This window comes from Suillus fuscotomentosus, assembly GCF_016647785.1.
Source record: "Suillus fuscotomentosus strain FC203 chromosome Unknown F5891scaffold_30, whole genome shotgun sequence".
Taxonomy (NCBI): Eukaryota; Fungi; Basidiomycota; class Agaricomycetes; order Boletales; family Suillaceae; genus Suillus; species Suillus fuscotomentosus.
Genome location: NW_024539542.1, coordinates 324,114 through 344,572, shown reverse-complemented (window position 1 = coordinate 344,572; position 20,459 = coordinate 324,114). Strand labels below are relative to the sequence as shown.

The 20,459-nt window shown below is 48.7% G+C and overlaps 5 protein-coding genes across 5 annotated transcripts; 3 read left to right on the top strand and 2 right to left on the bottom strand.

Moving 5' to 3' along the window:
• Positions 1–571: 571 nt before the first annotated feature.
• Positions 572–3,063, bottom strand: F5891DRAFT_1164423 (cytochrome P450). Its single transcript, XM_041365359.1, has 13 exons — positions 2,851–3,063; positions 2,694–2,790; positions 2,505–2,641; positions 2,316–2,441; positions 2,002–2,251; positions 1,827–1,949; positions 1,668–1,770; positions 1,529–1,615; positions 1,440–1,474; positions 1,334–1,380; positions 1,161–1,283; positions 1,081–1,110; positions 572–1,026 (listed from the first exon to the last, which is right to left on the bottom strand). Exons 1-13 carry the CDS (start codon positions 3,030–3,032, stop codon positions 837–839), a joined length of 1,530 nt encoding a protein of 509 aa, XP_041225411.1. The 5' UTR covers positions 3,033–3,063; the 3' UTR covers positions 572–836.
• A 6,129-nt stretch (positions 3,064–9,192) lies between these two features.
• F5891DRAFT_1036830 (uncharacterized protein) lies at positions 9,193–9,488 on the top strand (the record flags this gene model as incomplete). The annotated part of the gene is given in 3 exon segments (XM_041361844.1): positions 9,193–9,247; positions 9,261–9,262; positions 9,306–9,488. Coding segments are annotated over 3 exon segments (184 nt in total), but the record flags the coding sequence as incomplete, so codon positions are not given.
• A 172-nt stretch (positions 9,489–9,660) lies between these two features.
• On the bottom strand, positions 9,661–13,738 carry F5891DRAFT_1128808 (uncharacterized protein; the record flags this gene model as incomplete). Its single annotated transcript, XM_041364321.1, has 9 exons — positions 9,661–9,751; positions 9,803–10,160; positions 10,215–10,699; positions 10,730–10,827; positions 10,873–11,484; positions 11,593–11,966; positions 12,796–13,102; positions 13,160–13,409; positions 13,605–13,738. 9 exons carry the CDS (start codon positions 13,736–13,738, stop codon positions 9,661–9,663), a joined length of 2,709 nt encoding a protein of 902 aa, XP_041225409.1.
• A 560-nt stretch (positions 13,739–14,298) lies between these two features.
• F5891DRAFT_980781 (uncharacterized protein) lies at positions 14,299–15,677 on the top strand (the record flags this gene model as incomplete). The annotated part of the gene is made up of 5 exons (XM_041377042.1): positions 14,299–14,345; positions 14,627–14,642; positions 14,680–14,873; positions 14,938–15,169; positions 15,225–15,677. 5 exons carry the CDS (start codon positions 14,299–14,301, stop codon positions 15,675–15,677), a joined length of 942 nt encoding a protein of 313 aa, XP_041225408.1.
• A 333-nt stretch (positions 15,678–16,010) lies between these two features.
• F5891DRAFT_1189295 (uncharacterized protein) lies at positions 16,011–17,926 on the top strand (the record flags this gene model as incomplete). The annotated part of the gene is made up of 5 exons (XM_041367136.1): positions 16,011–16,061; positions 16,112–16,720; positions 16,768–17,209; positions 17,260–17,495; positions 17,540–17,926. The coding sequence occupies 5 exons, from the start codon at positions 16,011–16,013 to the stop codon at positions 17,924–17,926; spliced, it is 1,725 nt and encodes a 574-aa protein (XP_041225407.1).
• Between the last annotated feature and the right edge of the window lie 2,533 nt (positions 17,927–20,459).

Below are 20,459 nucleotides of genomic sequence, written 5' to 3'. Positions count from 1 at the left end.
TTTCTCGATCACGCAAGTCTTTCGATGTCACTCGAATCGACGTCATCCAGCAATGCTTGTATATTCCCCGCATTAACGCCATAATCGCTCTCAGGCCGCTCCAACAACAATGCAGCGCCATATTCAAGGTTCCCTAATCAAAAAATCATGATTTATTTTCTGTCGACTTTTTAGGATCATACTCCCGGCCCACGCAAGGTCCCCATCAGAGATGTCCTCGCAATATGAGATAAATATGTAAATTTCATTGAGCTTCTGCATGCACCTTGATGACACTGCCCTGTAGCGCATCGCTAATACTATTACTTAGCGGGAAGAGTGAATTTAGCGCAGCCACCCAGCAAACAAGCTCGCGCGTCTACCACTGGTATCAATGCGCCACCGAAAGGTGCAAGATTCTGGTATCGTGGGGGGAGCCACACCTGTGACCTTGCGCACCGCAAGTACAGATTCTGAGGCTGAAATTCACATACTCACCATTCCGCTCAGCACTGAAAGCATTGCGTAGCTCAGCTTCTTTCCAGGTGCTTCCCGCGTCTCACACGACGAGGACTAATTAGCCCCGCTGTTCTTTGCTGTCGTTCGGCCTCGTGATTCTGAGACTAGGTACGTAGCTCTAACTTGGCTGCACTGTGTTTTATGTCATAGATCTGCGAAACTATATCTGGGCCGGGACCTTGAAGGACTACCAGGAACTCAAGGTGAGCCGGACGTTAAATTTGCGAAAATGTTCCAAGAGTCAAACTTGGAGCCAAATTAGAATTGTGATTGTGATAACGAAATGATGATTTGTCCCCGGCCCGATAGGAGCAATCCAACCCAGACGTCAAGGCTTCTCACCCAGCCCCAGGATAGTTCTGCATCATACGTCTAAGCTTTACTTCTGGAACCCTCGCCTGGAATTCAATAGCGCATGGGACGTTTGGCATAAACGTTCTCGCGAACCCCATGTCATCCTGGGGTTTCGTAGGATCCAGACTGAGCTGAAATGCCCAAAGAATGAGAAGCGAATTTATGAACACCGATCTGTGACATTTCAGATGAGATGCAGCAAATTATGTGGGTGGAAAGAATCGTGACCTGTTTGCAACGTGTTGACCTGGGCATACCCTGGAAGGAAGGACGATCAAAGAAAGTGCATCCTACAAGACAGTACTCACCGCCGACCAAACCCATATACAAAGAATGTGAGATCGTCTCTCAAGCGACCTTGATCGTCAATCCAGCGCTGGGGCTTGAACGCTTCAGGCTCGGGATAGACTTCTGGATCTCGAGAGATGGCCCTGAGGCGGTGACAATTTGATGTGTGGTGACTTGAAGGACATAGACTTACCAGTGGTTGCCGATTACCGTAGTTCCAGCAGGAATGCAATAGTTTTCCTGCAGACAGATGACAGATGTAAGATTATCCTCACGACGAATCGTTCAAGAACACTTGCCCAAATAACGTCTTCAGTAGTTCGGTGAGGGACTCCTGTGGGATGGACTGTGTGAGCGTCAGCACAGGACCGACCATTCAGAAACTCACCAAAAGGAGATAACGGTCTCCATCTCAAACCCTCAGAGATGAAGGCCTCCAGACGGGGAAGGGATGGCTTATCGGCGAAAGTCGGTGCTTTGGCGAAAAATGAATGATTGGACAGAACTACAGTGCACAATCAAGCTACCTCGCTCCCTTCCGATGACTGCATCAAGCTCGGCTTGTATTTTAGCTTGCTCTTCAGGGAAATGTGCAGCTGCCATTAGCACCGTGCATATCGCTGTAGCAGTCTGTCACCACACCTCAGTGTATACAATCATCAAAAAAACACAGAAAGACGCCTCACTGTTTCGGTTCCAGCTCCAAAAAAGGCGCCAGAAAGATACGCCATCTCCATCTCTGTCAAGTTGTAGAGATGCCCATTTTCTAAAATGTATTTTGAAAACGAAGGGCCAATATCCTCATTCCTCTGCTGTGGAACAACTCAGACATCACGTAAAGATAGGCAAGGCAATGCCTACCATCTGCAGTTTCACACGATTCAGCTGGTCTGTGTAGAGTCGCGTGGACCTCTTATACTCGTCTTTTAAATCTAGTGCATACCAAGGGAGGTATTTGAGCCACGGTATCGAGTCTACCCAGTAAGCACCGGGGCGCAGGACTGTACGAAATCGGGACATGATGTGGCGAGCCTCTCTAACTTCAGGGTCAGTTGCCGATGTCGGCGAGGTCTTCCCATACGCGATTTCCAAAATCGTCGATGCGGCATAACTGCCAAGAGCACGTAAGTAACATACTACGAGACCCCGGCGCCGACACGTAGAAAACCGCTTACGTTATCGCATGGTTCTGAAAGTTGCTTGGATCGTCAAGAATGTTGAGGATTAGGGTTCTCGCTTGCGATATCTGCAGAGGTTCATACGCATCGGCTGATTTGGGCTGGAGATGCGTATGGAGTGCTCTGCATCGCATCGAGACGTAACATGAGAGCTGTTTGAGTCTTTACAGTATCGCGACGACGAACCTACGCAGCCGACGGAGCCTGTCCCCAGCATGGCAGAAACCGAGGCTCAGTCCGCGTGAAAGAATTTCTCCAGCAGCAACGAGGCGAGGTCGATCAGCTAGCATTCTACCCTGCTTCTCCATTATATCCATTGCGGCCTGTCAGGGAGTATTAAGCTTGAAGATACTAACTTATCATAAAGGGACTAACTTTGTGGCGGCCGATAATCACTATGTTCTGCATTCCTAAGCGGATAGTAATCAGAGGGCCATACTCGTCAATCCACCGCGCCACAGTAAGAAATGGGCTGATCAGAAATGTGATACAATTAGATCCTATAGATGAGGTCGCAGATATGAAACTTCACTCGCGAGGGGGCAGGAAGTGTCCCCGTAGTCTCCAAGTTGGAGGAGAAGGCGGGAGAGGAAGGCGGCTATCTGATGAACGAAGGTAAACCCAAATAATCGTTCCTATTACTCCAACACAAGCCACAACATCTAGGGTGAGCGACGTGCTATCAGAAATGCGCAGGTCAGGGAGCTGTAGCATGATCAATTAAGGGAGTTAGGATGGACCTCATCGAAAGTGCACTCAAGTTGTTTAAATAAGGTACCCTGCACCAACCCTACGGACAGGAAGAGACGGGTACTGTCATATCCTATTACACATAACTCCACTTGCACAGTTTGGGATAGAACGGTGGCTCTGGAAAAAATACCATAAGCGAATAACGATGGGCGGAAAACGGACAAGATCTTGTCGAATCTTTGCGACTGCCGTCAGGCGAAGCATCGGTAGCAATCATGAATCACAATTGGCCATGGTCTTGTGCACTGGCTGCTTTAATACGGGCTGAGTCGTATGATGCCGACGATGATGTGTGGTGGCGTAAGTTAGACATTCAGGTGTAGTGCAGTTCGCTGAGCCTGGAAACCAGACGTTTTAAAAGCGGAGATCTTTGTGTACACCTGCAAAAACACTTACAGTCATGAATGTATATGCACGTTCCAGGGTGATAATATGGATCACGAATCACATCTCCCTGAATAAGATCGTACGACGTGTACGAGATTCTAGACCGGTTCGTTGCACCTGCATAGTGTCGCGGTGTTTCTGGGCCATGTAATTGCGACGTACAGAGTCCGAGCTGGGAATGATATAGCTGACCATATCTTTATCGTAGCCGCAGCCCACATCATTATGAGCCAACCCGGCTTTTTTCGAAAAACAGAACGAATTTATGGCGAAGAGTAGGAAAATCCAATCCTATCGACAACGATGCGAATGGAACGCAGCCAACAGATACGGTACGGCGGTAACTCTTTGATATGGGAAGGTGCAAAGATGTCCCCCGGGCCGATACAGATATGGCTAAACCGGATCAACTGAAATCAGGAATTGGGAAGGCGGATACCGTTTCTGCCACAAAGATGGCACCCCAGGGGAGACCTGAAAGGATCGATACAAACCTGAGAGTATTGGCAGCATCAGTTATACAAGGAGCGCTGGGATGCGAGCAAAACATCTACTGTCATATTCCGTTAGAATGACAGTCGACTCCTTTCAAAAGGTTGACTGTTTTCGAAACTCGTGAATCATTGATAACGCATTACAGAAAAAAAAATTGGGGTGTCCGAGGATCAGCCAACCGCGGTGGCAGGGACAGATACTGCCACGCTGTCAGCAAGAACTTTTCGGGTGTAAGGATAAAAACGTACAGCAAGGCACATGTACGGATCCAATTGCAACCTGGCAGAGATCATGATCGCTGCTCACCGTGGCAATGGGATAACCGCTGATGGAAGTACCACGACTGAGAACACCGCGTTTGACAAGGACTGACCTGTCCGTGTTTTACCAGGATCACCGAATCGGGAAACGACGGGAGTTTCCGTTTCGAAACCTTCTTTATACCCTCTCATACTTCTCATTAAGCGTTCATTTCCTATTTGACACTCGAAACGCTGCTACATCTGCAAAACTGTGAAATGAACGCTTAACAATATTTAAGTTCGAAGCTATTACGACCTCTTACGACTTGCTGATTCTGAGCTCTGATTGGTGGAGATGCAGATGGCGACACGTAAGAGCTAGTTCGGCAACTCGATATTTTCGATATTTTTCAATATTTGCTTTGGCATGTTTGCGAAAATGTTCACCGGCATCGTTCCGAGATGTCGGAGCTCGAACCTTGCTTCTCTCCTACTGTACATATTATCAATGGATGTATACCCTCATCTAACCCTAGAGCGGCGTAAGAGGCTTTTTGCTGGTGCGGTCGCGATCACTGCGATCTGTGCACAGTACACTACTCTTCTCATGGCCCAACCTGAAGTCAATGCTCCCCCTAAGTCCAAGGCGATTCGGAGCTTGAATTTGAGCTTATCAACAAGATCAGTGATAATGAGGGTAGGGTATATACCTTGATGGATCCCCAACCACTGGGGTTCGCGATGGAGCGCCAACGCCTAGCAGCGCTCATGACGAATCCTCGGCCAGAGGTCCGGGAACGACTCCTCAAATGCATGGTACTCGTAATCAGCATCGTTGTTGCTTCTACGCACGGCATCCTACAATCAATATATCCCAAAGATCCCGAGCCCTATCACACTTCAGCGCTAACTGGGCAAGACTGGGTGATCGAGTTGCTCACTGGTCACCCAGAGCGCATCAGGTGTGAGCTTGGCATGCGCGCCAATGCATTTGTGGAGCTTATCTCCGAGCTTCGCACCATGGGCCATTCAGACTCCAAGTTTGTGTCCCTCGAGGAACAACTTGCGATTTTTCTTTACACCTCTGTGACTGGCCTATCAATCAGGCATGTTGCGGAGAGATTTCAACGCTCGAACGAAACGATTTCACGGTGAGTTTATTTTATTTTATTTCAAGTGACAGTATCTAATAGTATGTAGTTATTTCCGCAAGATGCTTATCATCTTCACGTCGGACCCGTTCTATTCAAGATACGTGCGCTTTCCAGATGGTTCGGTCCCCCGCAAAATTCGGAAGAACCCCAAATGGTGGCCCTTTTTCAAGGACGCTATTGGGGCGATCGACGGCAGTCACATCCACGTCACGCCTAAGGCCATCGAACGTCCGGTGTATCGTAATCGCAAGGGCTTCGTGTCGCAGAACTGCCTTTTCGCATGCGATTTCGAGCTCAACTTCACATACGCACTTACAGGCTGGGAAGGGTCGGCCACTGATGCTCGCGTCTACGAGGACGCCTGCTCTTACGACTTTCGCACTCCCGCTGGCAAATATTTTCTTGCCGACGCAGGATATCCTCTACGTCCTGGGTTGCTGGTACCCTACCGAAGCGTGCGTTATCATCTTGCCGAATGGGGTCGCGCCAATATACGGTAAGTTCATTCTCGATTGATTTTCAATGTGCTAAGTACTAAGTTTACAGGCCTTCTAACAAGGAGGAATTATTTAATCTACGTCACGCGTCAGCACGAAACGTCATTGAGCGCATCTTTGGCGTTCTCAAGCAACGTTTTCGCATACTGCTCTTACCACCGGCCTACGCTATGGAGATTCAAGCGCAGATTCCAGCCGCGCTTTGCGCCCTACACAACTACATTCGTCTTCGTGACCCTAGCGAGGGTCATCCTCCTGCTGATGACGAAGATGAAGATGTTGAGGATGGTGGTGGTCTTGGCGCTGACGTGGCCGCGGAGGATGACGCAGCAGCTATTGAGGAGGATAACGAGGAGGAATTTCGTCAAGGAGCTGCGATGCGTGATCGCATTGCAGCAGCGATGTGGACGCAGTATCAGCGCGTCATACAGGAACGGGGTTTAGACGCACTTGATATCATGGACGATGACGAGGATGCTGCTGCTGATGCCGCTGATGATACTGATAGTGATGTGTAGGCTTACTTTGTACTTACTACTGTGCTCCATACTGAACAATGAACAATGAAGTGAGAACGCGCTTGTTATTGACACACAAGAGTTATTCTATTCAGTTCACAGGTGGTAGGTAGTACAACATATAGCAACACAACACAAGAAGTAGCGAGCGAACACACACAGCATGATGAGATTTAAAACATTGAAAACGAATATTGTCCTGCTGGCAGGCGGCTCAGCCCGTCATTTCAGCATCAACACGCGGCGCTGGACCGGCATCACCTGCATCAACTGCCTCGCCGATCAGCTTCCCCACGAATGCACGCCTCCTACTCTTCTCCTGAAGATTCACGTAGAACTTGAGGTAATGTTCATTGCCCTTTGAACCAATGAACATGATGAGAGCAGCCTGCTGGTCCGGCGGTATGTCAGAGTCCTCACCTTCCAGGATTTTGACGGCTCGCATGACCAGGTCCTCACTACCTTGTGCACCATCAGGCCCTCCTCTGACAAACCATTCAAAGACGTCGGTGAGCCGGTTGATGGTGCCTTGCATCCCCACCACAGCAGCTGCCGGCGTGATCTTTGCAGCCTTGGCGGCACTGCTGATCTTGGTGACACGGCTGTTCTGGGACACCACCGGAGTCCGTGGTTTCTTGGATGGGGGGGCTGACACCAGCGTGGTGGAAGGAGGTCGCATGGACGATGACAAGTGCGTGGAGCCAATTGACTCCATGTCCCCCATCACATCCGAATATGGGCGCTTGCTGGCGTTAGAGCCAGCAGCGGTAGACGCAGCGGTAGACGCAGCGGTAGTAGAGATGGCGGTGGAACGTGCAGGAGTGGAGCTAGTGATGGACGTAGAGGTGGCGGCAGTGCTTAATGGGCCTGCAGAAGCGGGAACAGCAGCAGCGCTTGGAGCAGCAGGAACAGCAGCAGCGCTTGGAGCAGCAGGAACAGCAGCAGTGCTTGATGGGCCAGCAGCATCCGCAAGATCGTTATCAGCATTGGTGGTGGAGGGAGCAGCGCCACCTGGACGGAAGACGTGCCGCCCTCTAGCGCCGCCCAATGGGATGATGGTCTGCATTTTTTCATAATGCTCCCATCCCCTGTTGCGGAAAGGACGCATGAGGTTATTTGCCTGACAAAAGTCAGCGCTCAAATCAATATGACGAAGAGGGGACATACCTTGACATACGATGTCCATACAGCCACAGCCGCAGTTCCTTCAATCCCAGCTCCAGTCTCATTGTCCCAGTGGACCCCTGTCTGGTTGCGGTACTTCTCGATAGCATGAAATATGTTTTTAAGCTAGATGAGACTCGTCAGCTTAGATCAGATGAGATCAAATAGGGCTTACTGATGTCCACTTGTTTCGAGTTGATTTCGCTGTCTTCAGTGGACCTGCGCGAGTGGATTGAAGCGCCTCATGATTGTTGATGAACTCTGCAGCAGAGCCAAGAACCTGCTGCTTGAAGTTGCCTGCCCCTTCAGCCTCTGAGCGATGATCATAGAGATAGTCTACAAGGGTAACAGTCTCGACATCATTCCACTGCGCTGGTGGGGCCTTGGAGTGAGGGGGAGCATTGACTTCAGGTTGGGCCATGAGAAGAGTAGTGTACTGTGCACAGATCGCAGTGATCGCGACCGCACCAGCAAAAAGCCTCTTACGCCGCTCTAGGGTTAGATGAGGGTATACATCCATTGATAATATGTACAGTAGGAGAGAAGCAAGGTTCGAGCTCCGACATCTCGGAACGATGCCGGTGAACATTTTCGCAAACATGCCAAAGCAAATATTGAAAAATATCGAAAATATCGAGTTGCCGAACTAGCTCTAAGTGTTTGCAATGCCCAAAGATTGGTCGCACACAAGATTAAATAAAGACATGATAAGATGCGCTGATTTCAATCTACTACAACTACTAGACACCAAATGCTACTGCTAGTGTGTGGTAGAGTTCTTTGTCTAGTGCTGCCGCAGTCCGGTTCCGAACCTCGGTTCGAACCTGAACCTTTCCGAACCGGACGCATGGTCCGGTCCAAGGTTCGGCCAAGACTCAGAACCGAACCTTTCCAGAGGTTCGGGGTTCGGGCTGGTAGTGAATAGGTTCGAACGGGTTCGAACCTCTCAATTTTTGTACGCTTTACACTTTTTTAAAAAGATGTAAGTATTTACTATGTGTCAATATATGCAAATGCATGTGTCTGCAACCCGCGCAGGTTTGAGCCGGGTGAAATTGACGCGGTCCTCTGTCGCGCCTGCCGCAGTCGTGACGCGCTGTGACACAGTACTGCACCGTCACAACATGTTCAAACACTAGGTATCTTATGTCGCTATATGAATTCCAAACACTTTGAACTCTTGCTAATGATTAATATAGGTAAGTACTACTTGGGAATGTTATGAGCCATGCTGATCAAAGTCGTTGCTTATTGTTCGCAGGAAGTGAGTATGTCAAGATTTTCGAGCTCGAACCATTCTGATCCAAATCATTGGCGGACCAGGCCACCGTTCCTCGTTCGAACAAGAGCCGTGCTGATCCAAGACGTTGGCCACCGTTCGCAGGTCGTGAGTGTGTCGATCCTCGTTCGAGCAACAGCCATGCTGATACAAGTCGTTGCCCACCGTTCGCAGTTCGTGAGTCTGTCGGTCTTCGTTCGAGCTCAAGCTATGCCGCAAGTTACTGTGTTCATCCTCGAGGGTCTCAGGTGGAGACCTGTCAGGGGTAGCTGATGGGATTAGTGTCACAGTGGCTGCTATTGGAGGTACGTCTTATTTCAGTTGTGATGATGCGATAATGGACGACCACCTTTCACTACAGGCTTTGCGCATCGCGCGACGATGCAGGTCGTGTGCGCGGTGATCACTGATCTCAAGTTTTTCACTTTTGGTTTTGGCCGCCGGTGAGTGGTATCGTTCATCTTTCCACCTTTTCTCATGCCTTACTTGAAAATACTAGAGTGTGTCCTGGTCAACATGTCGCGAATCGGTCCATCTTCATCAATACGGCTGTTATTCTCTGGGCTTTCCGCCTTTCAGAGAATCCTGCAGCGAAGATTGACACGCTTGCAATCTCGAATACTGCAACCGTACATGCTGCTGCGTTTGAGATATGTTTAGAGAAGAGGATCGATGAGAATGTGATCAGGGAACTATGTGCACCGGGCAAATAAAATGTGTTTATTTTAGAAACTTGAATTCAATCTTTGTACAAAGAAGTTCTCCTTGCGTTAGAGTCTTTTCGTTGTCTGTCCGACTCGAATTACATGACAACTCATGGTCTCGAGCCTATACAACCACAGATGGTCCAAGCTTAGTCGAACCTGGTTCGAACGCGAACCGGACCCTCCCGAACGCGTTCGGTGACGTTCGGTCCAGGGTTCGACCAAATGGCTGAACCGAACCTATGGTTCGGTTCGGCGTTCGGAAAATTTGCCCCAAGAACCGAACCGAACCGGACTTCGGCAGCACTATCTTTGTCAGCGAAGTTATTGAGAAAATAGTCGTTAAAAATCTCCATCGAATTGCTCGAGTTGACCTCCTTGGCTAATAAAGTGTCATACACAGGGATCAGTTCCACCCCATGAGTGATATCGGTGATAGGAATTATAGAACTACATCGCTTTCTGGACTGTGGCTGCGAGACATTGTGAAAGAATGAGCGCGTGAGTCTCCACATCCCCATCATAGGCTCAGGTTTGTCTCCGATGATGTCGAAGTGTTGAACATACGCAAGCACCTGATCAAGTGCAGGCGCTTCAATGGGCAGTGCAGTTGGCTGGAACACGGCTCGGACTTGGACTACACAAGGAACTGTGAAATGAATCTAATATTAATATATGCCAGAAAGGTTCTACAAGAACGCACCATTGCTCCTGTTGTTCTGAACGAGAACAGTATCACAGCGGCCGTAGGAGAACTCGCTGGAGGGGGGTTCAGCTTGCAACAATTGACTAGGCATGATGGTGCGCTCGTGGAAAGCTGAATGTAGCTGAATTCGAAACTTGAACCAAGCATTCAAGAGTATCCGGCTGCTATGCATATTGAGATCTCCGTGGTAGTTGATTGTGAAGTAGTGGTAGAGAGCCTGCGAGAAGTCAACAAGGTCATATAGCGTTTGAAGCTCAACGATGGTCAAGCGTTTGCGATCGGGGTTGATGGTAACATTGAAAGCGATTTTCGCATCATCGGACACGATTCCTTTCAAGAAATGGTTGCGTACTGGGCGTGGGGCATGTAGGCATCGTTGAGCGTCTGGATTTACACGAGAAACCCAAGCTAACGCTGGGTCTACCTCTGGACCAGCGACTTTGTCATCTTCCGTGAAAACAACATTGAGAAGCGGGTCATTGCTAGTGCAACCAGAGGCTGACACTGGTGACGAAGCTAGTAGGGTGTAAAGCTCGAAGAGACAAATTGTCTCCTCCCATTCAAGGATCCGCGTGATTTGTTGAACAAAATCCTTCTGTCGACTGGTCTTCTCAAAAGGGTGTTTGCAGTGGGTGATGAGAAGACGTTCCGAAACATCTGCTGAGTATTGAATGAGGGAGCCGACGTGTGGGATTGCGCGAGCGAAGCTCTGCATGAGCTCTAGTTTGGGGATGAAAAAATCGTCCTTAGCTCCACTTTTCCCTCGTCGCGCCTCTGCATCGATGATAGCTTGCTTATGTTCGTGAAAGACAGAAAGCGCAGTCGACATGTCCTTGATTGATGTGTCAGTATGAACCGGATTTTGTGCGAGGTAAATGAAATTGATCATCGCGCGAACCGCACGAATGAATTCAGGAGTTACAATTCCCCACATTGTAGGTACTATGGTGCGCTGGATATCGCGATGCTCTCTGCCAGTCATTTGCTTGACATGCGAGACACCTGACGTGAAATGACGCACACCCACACACTTATGCTGACTCCGAAATCGTAAATCGAGCTCGTGTCCCATGGTTTCCTTGACCCACTTCAGGACATGGTCAAAGAAGAATTTGTGCAGAGCATGAAGAATTTCCGGGGTGAGAAATGTCGCTGGGTTTGCGTATTTCCAGTCTCTCCAGAATGGTAGGTGGATGCCGCTCAGGTGCAATTTCTTCGCCTCCTTAAGGAAGCTAAAGAGATCCCAGGGGTCAACCCTATCGCAGAGCTTGCGGATGAGCTCATATGTATCGACTCCGTTGCGTGGAGGATATGCTATGGCGTCCCCAAACTCCTTCTGTGTGGCTGTAGTGACGGGAGATGAGTTCTTGGAAACACATGCAATCATAAGTTGTTCAGGAAGATCGGCGATATGGCTGATGAGAGGGGTAAAGCAAAAACGTCTATGTGCTGAAGGATCGACCATGAATTCGCCGACACGTGCAGCGATCTTGAGTTTTGAGCAGACGAGGTCGACACATTTGTGCCACAATCGCGTCTGAAGAAGAGTCTGATAGTCCGAGTTGACGAGGAATTTTGGTATCGGCATAAATGCGACACATCGCCATGCATGTGATGTAGCTTTCATTCGGACATCAGATTGGATGTTTCCGATGGTCATGAATAATGGGTGCATTTCTAGTCCACCGGTGTGTCGTGTGACGGGTGTCTTGTCCGAAGCGGTGATAATTGGTACGATAGTAGCACCTTCTGTTACGCACTCAAATAGATCTGTTATGCGGAGCCCTAAGAGGGGCGTCGTCCGCTAACGTTCGTGACGTAACCGGAAGGGTCCGGTATAGCGACTGAGACTGGCGACGTCGAGTCGGCAGATATCAGAGACGCGCGTGTCACGTGACTTCTAAGACGGATGTCTTCAAAGTCACTGACGTTCTCAAAGTAAGGACAGTCTTGTCCGAACGATGAGGTAGTCGATCGAGGTAGACTTAGGCGCGATGAGCACCTAAGAAAAGATACTAGAGACTGAAGCTGAGGGGGCTTCAGAGGGAAGTATGTTCGAGGGAAGATTGAGTAGATTCAAGTTAGGGAATCTAGTACAGAGTGACCGACTACTTATACTAAGTGGAAAGGGTTAAGGGCAAGGCTACCGTACTGTAGGTAAGGGCAAAGGGGAAACGGAAAGGGTATAGGTACGCTGGTAGCAGAGCCTGATTAGTGATGTAAGGTCGAATGCGGAATGAGACCGAGAAACGTTGGAACGAGCCAACGGTAAATGATACAATGTGCAGCATGCACGAGTCAAAGGAAAGATAAGGAAAGCCACATTGGTGGCACGAGTCAGAACGAGTCATAGCTCGAAGGCACGTGCGCACATTGGTGCGATAGGAGGGGGATGAGGGACGGGAACGGTCCCGAGGATCCGGTCAACGGATAGTCGGTAGAGAAGTGCGAGCCGGAGGCATACGAGGGCGAGGACGAAGGGGAAAAATGATAGGGGGGCCATGTAGCCGATGTTACTTGTAACACCTTCAGGAAGCTGGTCCTACGACGTTTGAGGATCAGCGATGCGGCTAGGAACGAAAATAAATGCATGCCTGTATATTCCAGGCATCATCTGATGTCCAGAACTCTCCAATTTCGCGCTCTTGTCCATTGTAGATATGGTGAGGGTCGTAACACATGTGATTCGCGTACACTGGATTGGAAAAAAGCTGCTTCACAACTTCTAAACCGTCTCTCCAGATGAGGTGAATCGGCTGCTCAGTCTCATAACCCTTCAGACGAAACTCAGTACACTGCCATTTCGGTCCACGTCCAGGAAGTTGCTCCAAGTAATAGAACAACTCGTCCTTTGATTTGAATTGTGGTCGCTCTCGTGTCTTGAACTAGGAGACAAAACAGATGCTAGTCAGACCAAGAGACTGAAATTGACACAAACGTACCCATTCCAACTTCAGGAATTGCTCTATCTGAGTCTGTGAGAGATTCTCAACTAAAAACTTTGCTAGTGACCATTCTCCTGGGCCGTCGAATGGGTACCATGGGTTCACTTGTCGTTCAGGCTGAAGGCGATGGTCTTGCATTTCTTGAAAGAGATTATGGGGAGGTGGATGGTCCGGGAGAACGTAGTGGTATCCAGATCTGGGGTGATATTGTGCTCGTACGTTGCTTTCTGGCGCTCGTTTCAATCCTCTGGGTGCAGGGAGTGTCGCCTTTTGGCGATAACACGATCGATTAAGATGGTCCGCGACTGCCTCGTGTGAATTGAAATGATCATTGCACAGTGGGCAAGACACACTGCCAACGTCAGTCCTAATACTGAGATCAGTGTCAGGCCTCGTGCTGGTAGAGTAAGTAGCGGTAAAGCATCAAATGACCCATGCTAACCTTGAATGAGTATCACCAAAATCATAGGTAGACTCTTGAAAGAATCCGGGACCGAAAGGGTCATAGTTTCTGGGCTGGGACTCTAGCTGCGGGGCGACCTGTCCAACTGAATGCACAGCGCCATAGTACTCCATGATGGAAAAAGTGTTAAGTCTTTCGAACTCCGCTGTGTGTTATGCTCTCAACAAACACCGTATACTCACATAGGGGTCAGCAATATTTAAGAGTGCTTTACATGTTGTACAAAATGCGAAAACAATACTTCAAATTTTGAGTGGTCGAAAACTCCATGTATCTGTAGACATTTTCACCTTTGATTAAGTAACAAATATATAAATTGGCATACATGTCTAGCTAAACTTGAAATTTTGGTGGTCAAAGTTTTGTCAAACATTAAAACCCAGTGTCAACAAAGAAAATGTAGTTAGCTATACCCTACAGTATAGTAGGTATAGCCAACTACATTTTCTTTGTTGACGCGATTGCTTTCCTTGGGTTAGCTACACCTATACTGTAGGGTATTAAAGATGTTTTCTTTGTTGACCGAAGAAAACATCTTTAATACCCTACAGTATAGGTATAGCTGACTACTCTAATAAGCGGCCCATGTAGTTAGCCTACCTATACTGTAGGGTATTAAAGATGTTTTCTTTGTTGACCGAAGAAAACATCTTTAATACCCTACAGTATAGGTATGGCTAACTACATGGGCCGCTTAGAGGCCAGCCCACCCCCAAAACTGTTCGTGTTAAGAGTTCTGTCTCAGGGGTATTAAGTTAGCTATACCTATACTGCAGGGTATTGAAGATATTTTCTTTGTTAACCGAAGAAAATATCTTCAATACCCTACAGTATAGGTGTAGCTAACTTACCTCTGAGGCAGAACTCTTAACACAAACGGTTTTGGGAGTGGGCTGGCCCCTCTAAGCGGCCCAAGGAAAGCAATCGCGTCAACAAAGAAAATGTAGTTACCCTGGGTTTACAAAATATATATTTGTTACTACTACTGCGCTTGAGCTAAGTCTTTCGAACTCCGCTGTGCGTCATGCTCTCAACAAACATATACTGTGCTTAGATATCAAGTGACAAGCACGCACTCGGGCAGCCATTTATCATAGATGTCAAGACTGCAAACCAATATGCGTTCAATCGACGGTCAAAGAATGAACACCCCCAGAAACTCCAGCAGAAACTCCAAATTTCTCAACCCTCACAAAGCCACTCCAGTCTCACACAGTCAAAGGACTACTCCCCCCCCCAGAAGCCCCAGTATCTTCAATGACCCGCCCAGAAGCTCTTCTCCACTCAGCAGTAACTATCTATCCTCCCCCAGCAAGTACCACAACTTAGATTCAGATGGGTCTGCTTCCTCCGAGGAATCACTTCAAGCTCCTGCTGTCCTATCAGGACAGGTCGGGCCACTCCGTGCCCAAAAGAGACTTACACGGCCTACATATGGACCTTACAGGCGGAGTGCGCTCTCTGTCAAAGATGAACGCAAGTTCACGAAGTTGCTTAGTAGACCTTACTGTGGCAACTCTAGTGATACCGAAGACGGTACCATGGTAATCAGGCTGCGACTTAGGAGGTTCTCAATGATGCTAAGTTTTGTATTTCTAGGATCAACAAGTATTTTCGCGTGGCTTGGAACGCTTTGATCAAGATGGAGTTCGCTACGTGATCGCATACAAAGAAGCTGCCCGTGAAACTCAACGGGCTCGTTTTGCTGTGTCCCAGTGGGAGATGGAGGAGGCCTCACAGCTGAGACGCCTTCGCCAATACATTCATGCGAGGGAGAGAGAACTTCTTCATGCGAAAACCGAAGAAGTCGAATCATTTATGAACATGCTGGTTGATCGGGACGATAATCAAGTCACTGCTGACCTTGATTATCTTGTCACGTCCCGCGAATCCGAGCGTATCGCATTGGACGACCTTGACAAAGATCTAGACACTCTCACAGACCATGCCTTTCGCACCGGCATTCCGAAGCTGTTATCAGCTGATTTTAGCGAGGATCGATCCGAATTCGACGACACGGGTGATCACGAACACGAGGCCAATGGAGGTTAAATGTTCAGGTTGCGCATGTTGTTCTCTTTCAAGGTGTGTGACAACTTTTCCTGCCAGACTCTTCGTCCTTACGATTTCCAGCAAGGTTGTGTTAGTAACTGTGTTTTCCCGCAAACTGTTCAACATTCTACAATTTATGTAGCTTCCTGAATTTCACCTTAAGCATAAAAGGCGCCCATGGCGCCTTTGAATTTCATTCGTTGTGTATCAGTGTTTGTACTGCATCCGGCATCTCATGAATATCATTTAACTTTGTTCCTATCAGCACAGCCAATTGTATGTAAGTCCACGAGTAAGTATCGATAATCGCATCTCTTTTGCACTGCTACCACAATGTCGAATGCCCCCCCACAACGTCACAAGAGTCGACGATCTACGACAAAGGTGCGTAATCCGTTTGAAGAATCTTCTACCAGTAATAATATTTCATACAGAATTTGCCTGTCATTCGACAGGAGGGGTACAATATCGCTGGAAATCCCTCTACCTCACAGCTAGGTAGCGCAAGCGATGTACCACGACATATACGCTACGATACCGACTCCACCCAAATCGTCTACCAAAATCCGGACCAGCAACACCAGCTCGCGCACGAGCACCAGCAACACCAGCTCATGCACGAGCACCAGCAACACCAGCTCGCGCATGAGCACCAGCAATACCAGCTCACGCACGAGCACCAGCAACACCACCTCCCGCACCAGCAACACCAGCTCCCGCACCAGCACCAGCAACACCAGCTCCCGCACCAGCACCAGCAACACCAGCTCCCGCACCAGCACCAGCAACACCAGCTCCCGCATGAGCACCAGCAACACCACTATTATGGACTTACCTACCCTTCCACGAGCAGAACATCTTTTCCTCCAAGTTTTCACGGCGAGGTTCCTGCCCCTAGGAGGTCCCTATTATCTGGGGACTACCCTAGGGTAGCAGGGCCAGACCGAAATGCTCGAAGCCGCCAGGCTCCCAAATTTCAAGTGGCCTATAGCCTAGCACCAATGCGCTTCCAGGAGGAAGAGTTTATGGATGGTGTTGTGTATGTAAGTATCCGCAATCTTGATGTTCCTATTGCTGCTGACCGTAACAGAGGGTAGGAGAATCAGGCATCCAAAGGAGAATCACACGAGAATACACCCTCCCCCCAGTCAGGCCACCACGAGTGGTAGGTTCTGTGTCAGATTCGTCTGGAGTATCCGCATCTACGTCAGTGCCGGTGTCAACGTCCGCATCAGCGGCAGGATCAACGTCTGCACCTGCACCATCAGTTCCCGCGCACATTCCAGTGCCTGCACCATCAGTTCCCGCACATGTTCCAGTGCCCGCACCATCAGTTACCATGCAAATTCCAGCCCCCGAATCGGTCGTGTATTCACCCCAAGGTGCATATGACGCGAAAAACGCGGTCCACAAAGCTGTCGCGAAGGCAGCTAGTGAGATTGTGATGCGAGACGCATTAAATAAGTGTTGCTTGCCGACAACCTCCGAAAAGCAAGCTACAGCACGTCAGGCACTTCTCGATTCATGTCATGGTAAGTCTCGAAAACGATTCAATGTATCATGCTAACATTTTTTTTTTCAGTATCAACGAAAGACTGGGCCGTCCAAAACTTGGGCGCGCTATATAAAACGGTCACCATGCCAGTCACAGATCTCTTGTCGAGTTTCGGGAGCGTTGCTCGTGGAGTCGTTCAACGGGCATATGGTCTCCGCATGTCAGTCTGGTCTGAAGAGGACGAGGCGGCGCACAAAAGAATGATTATTCCAGACCTTGTTGACGAGACTACACTAACTTTCATATACGGCGACACTCTATCAGTATGTTTCCATCTATTTTCTCGAACATTTCTGATTTTCAGTAGCTTAATGACAACAGCTCCCAGACAGTCCAGTACGCCTTCGAGCATGTCGGTATCACTGACGTTGCTCTGGACGCTGTATGGACCGCTGGGTATGGACAGTATGTCGATAGTCTGAAGGCACTCGCCAACATCCTCGCAACCTCCGCCGCTGCTATATTCTGTCGTCTTCAAGAGCACCGTGATGGCGTTCGACGAAGCATCAACTTTTCTGCGGCAGCCTTCAGAGGTATATACGACAAACTACTCCTCCTCATCAAGGAAACAATCATGACTACTCCGCATCTATTGCAGAGGTGGGAGAAGTACATCGTGCACCTCTTGAAAAGAGGGTGTAAGATTGCTGGGATCGACTACAGCCGCTACACTATCAGTAATCTACAATCGTAATCTAGACTTGATAATGCAGATTTCGTTGTGATAACATACCCGAGGCTCGGCTCAATCTCTGTCAACGAAAAACATAAGACTTAGTACAATTGAGGTATAGTCCCGCCGTGTACGTGAGCACGACCTGACCTATACCAAATCCAACGCTCAAAAAGCAACTTTTTGAGCGTTTCGGACCTCAGATGTACTGTGCTCGCTGGTGAGCACGATGAGCAGGTCTTGCCTCTGACACTCCCCTTGGATAGTATCTGCCCCTCGTGCACAACCTCTTCCAGCTTGTCCCACTTGTCTTCTGCGACGCACTCTGCTACCTGCTGTGCCTTGTTATGGTCTTCATCAATAATCTCCCACCTGCTGCACCTCGTCTTCGTCGACAATGTCCTGCCTCCCGCGGCTCGCTGTCTTTGATCATATCCCACCTGCTGCATCTTGTCTTCATCAACATCTCCCATCTCCCATCTCCCGCGGCCTGTCTTCTCCCACCTCCCGAATCTAGCCCACTTCTTGTCCTTGAGTCGGACCTTGACGTGCTATTAAATCTAGACACCTTATATCAGTATCCCTCAGTCTGATATGACGGACTGAGATTGCTCTGTACCTAGACACCTTATATCAGTATCCTAAGTATGTATGTTAGCGATCTAGGTCATCAATAAAAGAGCCAATTGCGTGTATGGCCGGTTACGGCTTGTATGGCTTACAAACCACAAACAGACTGGTAGATGGTATGTATGGGGATGTAACATGTATGCAAGTAGTAACGGACATGTGTGAAATGTAATGCTTGTACCGAAAGTGTATGGCGCTGGATCTGTTCAACTATTCTTCACACACAAAACTCACACACACGCACAGACGCGACACACACACAAACGAGACGCACACACATAATCATTCCTTCGCATACCAGTCGATGGAACATGCAGTATCGTCAGTGCAGTATCATGAGTGCTCGATAATGGGCGGCTCCTCGCAGGCAATAATGCGGCAGTGCTCATTATTGGCTGAACTACGCATCAATCTTATGTATTACATAAGCGTTGTGCTGCCTGAGTCCTGACAAGGCTTTGCTATTTTTTTCTATAAGTCACTGCAGTTCTTCAGTACCTCGGGATGTCAATGTGTAGTAGTCAAGAGGCTAACACCAACGCCCAGGGATGAAATGCTGAAAGCGGGTCTCCTACTGCTGTCCCTGCTATTTTTGTGCATACAGTACCATCTAGAGCGCCAGTGGTGATGGAACCAAGATGGAACTTTCTCAACAAGATCTACGTACGCTCAATTTTCTCCAAGTCCTTTGTTTTCGCCAGGGAGTTGAAAGGGACCAATGCTTGTGACATTGAGACTCAAGGTACATTTTGACTTTTTATCATTTTTCTATATTCTTACTGCGAAGCATCTTGCACTCCTGCAGTTACTATCTCTTGCGCCTACCCATTCTCTCGTGAACCAATCAATGTCTACGGACCTATACTTCTGGTCCCTCGTGCCCGTTGTAGAGAATCATGCCTCTCATGGCGTGATATGGTAGTTTTCACCAAGGAGTATACAGCACGAACTCATAGCATTACTCTGTGCGCTACCCGCAGCTATCTCTATATGAGGCGCAGCTTTCCCACGCAACGCGCGCCATGCGCGCACCATTCCCGCGCTTCACGATGTATACGCGCGTGCGCGTTCCCGCGCTTGCGCGCCCTATAGCGCCAGCCATCCAGATGCATCCATCCACTGTCCACCAAGCTCCCTAGTATGTATATTTCCATTTCCTTTATTAGCATAGTTCCACCTTTATTTTTATCATAGTTTCTCACTCATATATATTTTTACATACCTACTCGGTAGCGCTTCGGCTCCACATGAGCGCGCTTAGGCGCGCTATATAAGCGCCAGCAGTACATACTACACGGAACCTACTTTTCCTACTTTTCACTTACTAGTTACTACCCACTTACTACTTAGCAGAATATAGTAGAAAGCTATTCCTTTACATTTTGCACTCTTATATCTCTTATCTTGCTTTATATCACTACTTAAGCTTAGTTTCTCATTTCCGCATACGCGCGCGCACTTTCCCGCGCTTCGCGCTAATACGCGCGCGCGTTCCCGCGCCTTTGTACCTTGCGCGCTCCTGCGCTTTCTCGCGCTTCGCTGAAGCGCACACTTCTAGATCCTTGCTGCACTCACTTCCCCTATAGGGTCGAACGCACTTGCTTCTCAAGTAACGCAGACTAGGCAGCGCGCGACCTTACAACTTTTACAGATACAGTCAGGAGCTTCTTTTGTTCCTCATTGTATTGTTGTTTCTACACCGTTCTCATGCTCGCTCTAACTCTTTTGTTTGTGCTCACTCTCTTGCACCCGTTCATGCTTGCTCTCTCATACCTGTTCTCTCGTGCTAACTCTCTCCCACTTGTTCTCTCATGCCGCGCCCCATCTCTCATGCCCTCCTACTTCTCGATGTCGCTCGGTATTGAGACCATCAACTGCGGCACCACAACAAGCGCCCGCCACGTCACCTGCATCTTTGCGCACT

What these genes read in the sequence shown, in the direction of transcription:
- F5891DRAFT_1164423 (XM_041365359.1), bottom strand. Translation starts at nt 3,032, where the DNA reads ATGCTACAGCTCCCTGACCTGCGCATTTCTGATAGCACGTCGCTCACC. An exon ending in CACTTCCTGCCCCCTCGCGA is followed by an intron (nt 2,791 to 2,850) that starts GTGAAGTTTCAT and finishes ATTTCTGATCAG; the next exon opens with CCCATTTCTTACTGTGGCGC. An exon ending in GTATATGGGTTTGGTCGGCG is followed by an intron (nt 1,111 to 1,160) that starts GTGAGTACTGTC and finishes CCTTCCTTCCAG; the next exon opens with GGTATGCCCAGGTCAACACG.